At 42.8% G+C, this 4,502-nt stretch overlaps 1 protein-coding gene across 2 annotated transcripts in view; it reads left to right on the top strand.

The window, feature by feature from the left end:
* Positions 1-829: 829 nt before the first annotated feature.
* Positions 830-4,502, top strand: part of eml2 (EMAP like 2) — a 27,062-nt gene continuing 23,389 nt past the window's right edge. The window contains exon 1 of one of the 2 annotated variants that reach the window (XM_024277610.2): positions 830-1,045. In XM_024277610.2, coding sequence (XP_024133378.1) covers positions 973-1,045 — 73 coding nt within the window. In that variant the 5' untranslated portion in view covers positions 830-972. Of the gene's footprint in view, positions 1,046-4,131; positions 4,254-4,502 lie in introns of those variants that run through there. The other variant, XM_024277611.2, reaches the window with a different exon arrangement.

Raw genomic sequence — 4,502 nt, 5'->3', positions numbered from 1 at the left:
CCATGATTTATCCGTTCCACTAACACTGATGGTTGATTGTTTTTTTTTTTTAGCAGATGCAGATTTTCCCTCAGGAGCAGCTTTTGTTGTCTTGACTCACTGCATCGATTGTACACTGATTCCAACACAATGACTGATTGTGTGAGTGATGAAGACAAAACTGATCACAGTCATTTTAAACATTTATTTAAATTAAAAAAAAAACGTATTTTTAATAGAAAATGTGTTACTATAAATCCATGAATATGCACACCAAACTGCTAAACTGAATAACATTTTTTTCAGTGAGTGGATTGTAAACTGATTTTTTTTTCTTTTTAATCTTCGAAAAATATATGATTTTTAAAAATCTGAATAACACACTCAGACGTTTCCTCAGTAATCTGGTTGTTTTATTAAATGTCTGAATTTATTTCCTATAACAATAAAAATCTTCAGTGAATTTATTTGCTTCTAGATGATGCTGAATTAAGTCCTGGATTAAATTGTACGGTGCAGACTGACACAGCGGGCATCTGAGTTTTAACAAAATGAAACCAATAAATACCAGAAAGTTTGAGTTTTAAAACATTGGACTGCAGAATTTAAACTTTTTATTTAAGTATTTATTTATTTTTAAAACCAGATTTTTTAAGTGCATTAATCTAATTACACTCATAAATCCGATTTATGCTCAATGTCAGTCAACAACTACATTTTATTTGTGTTAAAATGTAAATCTAAAATGTTTTAATTATTGTTATTTTACACGCGTCGAACTCTTATTTTGAAAGTATAAAACGAAAGTGGAGTTGCTTCAGTCAGCTTCACGCAGAAGCTGCAGCGGGAGAGGAGCTGAGGCAGGTACAGGTGTTTACGAATGTGGGGGGAGACGGGCGGGGGTGACGGCGAGAGGAGCAGCCTGAGGGAGGTGAAAGGAGGACAGACGCGCGCGCGCCACGAGGAGCAGCAGCAGCAGGAGGAGAGGGGAGCATGGCGGACAGGGTGGCATCGTGCGGGAGTCTGTGTGACAGCACCAACCTGCTGCTGCAGTACTGCAACAACGGTGAGCTTACACCAACATCCCATCATATCACCATGGTGACGGAACGGTTTTCTATTAGAAGATCAAAATATTTCTCGCATTTACTTTGAAAAACTGTTAATTTTTTGCTCATTAGGATTAAATTACACGAATTGAATGAACTAATGACATGTATTATGGGATTTTCATTTTTATTTTCTAAAAGTCCTGCATTGATGTCAGCTCCAGAACTCTGAGCGTCAGTCGTGTTTCTGTAGTTTTCAGGTGTAAATCGATCGGCCTGATCTTCAGGGATCAGGTATCTCTGAGTCTCATTTACCTGCTCGCTGCAGAAATCTGCAGCAAACCTTCAGTCTTTCTCCACAACAGTTAGCTGTCCTCCTTTCTCCTGCGCTCCCGCTTTGCATGCACTGTTTGATGCAAATGGTGTTTCAGCAGCAGCTGATTGGAAGCGTCTGCATGATCAGGTCATGTCTGGTCCTTTTCTCCTCTGAGCACTGATAGGTTCATGTCACGGAGCGCCGCCCTGAGCGGCAGGTGGAGGAGCAGCGAGGGGTCCTCGGGTTGCTCCTGCAGCCCACCGGGTATCCAGCTCAGATACCAGATGCTCCTAGATGATCACTCAATGATTGTTAGATTGTAGGAGAGCTTCATGTGAATCCACCTTTAAGTCAGCACTTATTAGGGTTATGGGGAAAAAAAGTTTTCAAAATAAAAGTTTTTGTTTCTGCATTTTAGCCAATCCCGTTCCTGTTTTTGTCTGTTTCTGATTCATTTACCTTCTAAACTCTGAATCAAGCATCAAACCAGCATCCGGTCAGGAACTGATGGTTCCATCCATCCTCCATGTTCCGTCTCTGCTGCCATCTGTCCGTTCTCTATAACCAGAGAGCTCCTGGTTGGTCTTCAGGCCGCAGATCTGCCGTCTCTGCTGCTGTTGCTGCGTATTTCAGAAGACGCTGTAACTGAGAGAATGTTTCTCAGGTGGAGTTGAGGGGAGACGTCAGAGCAGAGAGAACAGTCTGTTCCTGCAGAGCGAGACGGCGAGAGCGCCGCGTGAGTCAGCGTCAACAGTAGCATTCATCACAAACTCATCCTGATGGTTCAGATTCACCAGCAGAATCGAAGGTTTTCAGTAAAACCTCCGGAAACAGGAAGGAAACTGAATTATCTGCACTTGTAGCAGCCGTGATCACTTTCATGATTCAATATTTTTGTCACGTGATGAGGAAAGACATGATCAGGCGGACCTGTCAGCTGGGTTTGGTTCTGTTGGTTCCGAGAGGGTGTACAGGGCCCGGAATTTTTTGTTGATCGCGTTTTATTTTGGAATGATCCTTGCTTTGATCGTTTACACCAGGGGTCCACAAACTTTTTACGTTTGTCTAAACCAGGAGTCTGCAACCTGCAGCTCCAGAGCCACAAGTGGCTCTTTTACCTTTCCATGCACCATGGCTGAATTAAAAATAAAATAGTAATTTTCAAAAAAAATTAGAGCTTAGCTTCTATTTAGCAACATGCTAACATTTATGGTCCATTTAATTTACTGAGGAGTTTCATGCTAATTTGGATTTCAGCTAATAATTATTATAGTCATTATTTTCAGATTTTACTAAATTGAATCAGGAGTTATTTTTTTAACCAAACAACATTTGTTTTATTTTGAAGTTTTGAGACACGTAATCAAATCATGTTTGCTCAAAAATTAAAAATCAAGTTTCAGTTAATTTCTAATTTTGATCATTAGTTCATTCTTTTCACATGATTTTATCTCCATGAGATGGTCAGAAAATGTTTACACTGGAAGAATTTTATTTATTTTTTTGAAGTCACACTCCAATCATCTCTGTATCTGTTTTCAAAGCATTCCGAGTGGTTTTTAAATTATGATGCTGATGTTTTTAGCCAAAACCAGAAAAGCAAAGAAAAAGAGGAGCTGCTGGATTACCTCCATTGTTGTTGCTTTTCTAGTCGTCGCACTACGATGACGCTGAGGCACGCTAGCGGTCTACACACGCATGTGCCGTGAAAACAAAACGCTGTGGAAGTGAGGCTTAACTGAACAGAAACGGAGATCAGGATTAACTGGACGGTGCTTCTCCTTACCAGACCGTACTGAATGAATAAATGAACATTCATTCATTCATTCCTTCATTCATGTGAATGAAGGAATGAATGAATGAATGAATGAATGCTTCTCCTTCCTGCACTAAAGCTAGCACACTACCTACAGTTGTGGAAACAATATTTTAAATTTAACACATTTGATAATAAGGTTGGTATACAATGTGTTTCCACAATATTGCACATTTTGTCCATCATATTAAAAAAAAGAAAAAGGGACGACAATCTGGACGGAGGCCGTTTGAGTTCAGATCTGACAGTTAAAATCTGTTTTTACTGAATCCAAACTCTTGCAAACAGACTTATTGTTTGATCAGCTGACGGGAAAGTGAAGAAACATTCAGATGTTTGTTTGTGATTCTTCATCCTGTGAACCAGAATCTGTCGTTAGCATTATTATTATGCATTTGTCATTAAAAAACCTGGTTGCTGTGGAAAGTTGGAAACGATACTCGAACGTCAAGACTTGAAACTTGTCACAGACGTTTGTCAGACATAAACGATTAAATAACTGCATGGTTGCTATGGAGAAGCGTCTCTGTAAAGACCACCGTTTGGAATCTGAAGGTTTCTTTACGCTTCAGATGAAACCTGAAGTAGATCCTGCTGTTACCGTGGAGAAACATGAGCTTCAGCGCTGACTTCATTACTGACGCGTCTGACGGTGATTGTTGAGGTCTGAGAGGTCATGAAGACGCAGACAAATGAAGGCCGACTGGAGCACGCCAGCGCTCCGGCATCCTGCAGCGCTCCGGCGTCCTGCTGTTTGATGCTGCGGTCTCCAGGTTTCACGGCAGAGCGTGCATTGATCGTGCTGCTGGCCTCTGCAGCGAGTGGTGAGCTGTACAGATGCTGATGCAGCGCTAGTGACCCTGAGCCAAGCCCCGCCCCTTCTAATGAGACGTGAGGGATGGCTGTACAGGAGGAGGAGGGGAACGAAGGGAGGGAGCAGAGATGGAAGTGGGAGGTGTGCAGAGAGGCCGAGGAGGGAGGGGCCAGGGATGCTCTCAGGGAGGCGGACGGGCCGACTGAGCGGCTGTTTTCTCTGCTGGCTGACTGGTTGACTGACTGGCTGGAGGAGTGATCCGACGTGACACAATGGCAGGTAGGCAAGACGAGCTCCACCTTCATCATCACTTCACCGCGGCATGAATATTTCAGCAGCCGCAGTGTTGGTGTCGTCCCGCAGACACTGGCCACCGTAACCCCCCCCCCTGGGAGCGTTTCATCCGCCTCCTTCTGTCTTCCCTGCATCTCCTTTAACTTCTGCTTTTGTTTTCCCGTCCATCCGTCCTTTGTTCTCCAGCTTTTATTGTTCACATCAGCTGACTGCTGGAAAGATGTGTGTGGGGGT

Source organism: Oryzias melastigma, linkage group LG13 (assembly GCF_002922805.2).
Source record: "Oryzias melastigma strain HK-1 linkage group LG13, ASM292280v2, whole genome shotgun sequence".
Lineage (NCBI taxonomy): Eukaryota > Metazoa > Chordata > Actinopteri > Beloniformes > Adrianichthyidae > Oryzias > Oryzias melastigma.
The sequence above is the reverse complement of the archived record's forward strand: the minus strand, read 5'-3'. Positions and strand labels throughout refer to the sequence as shown.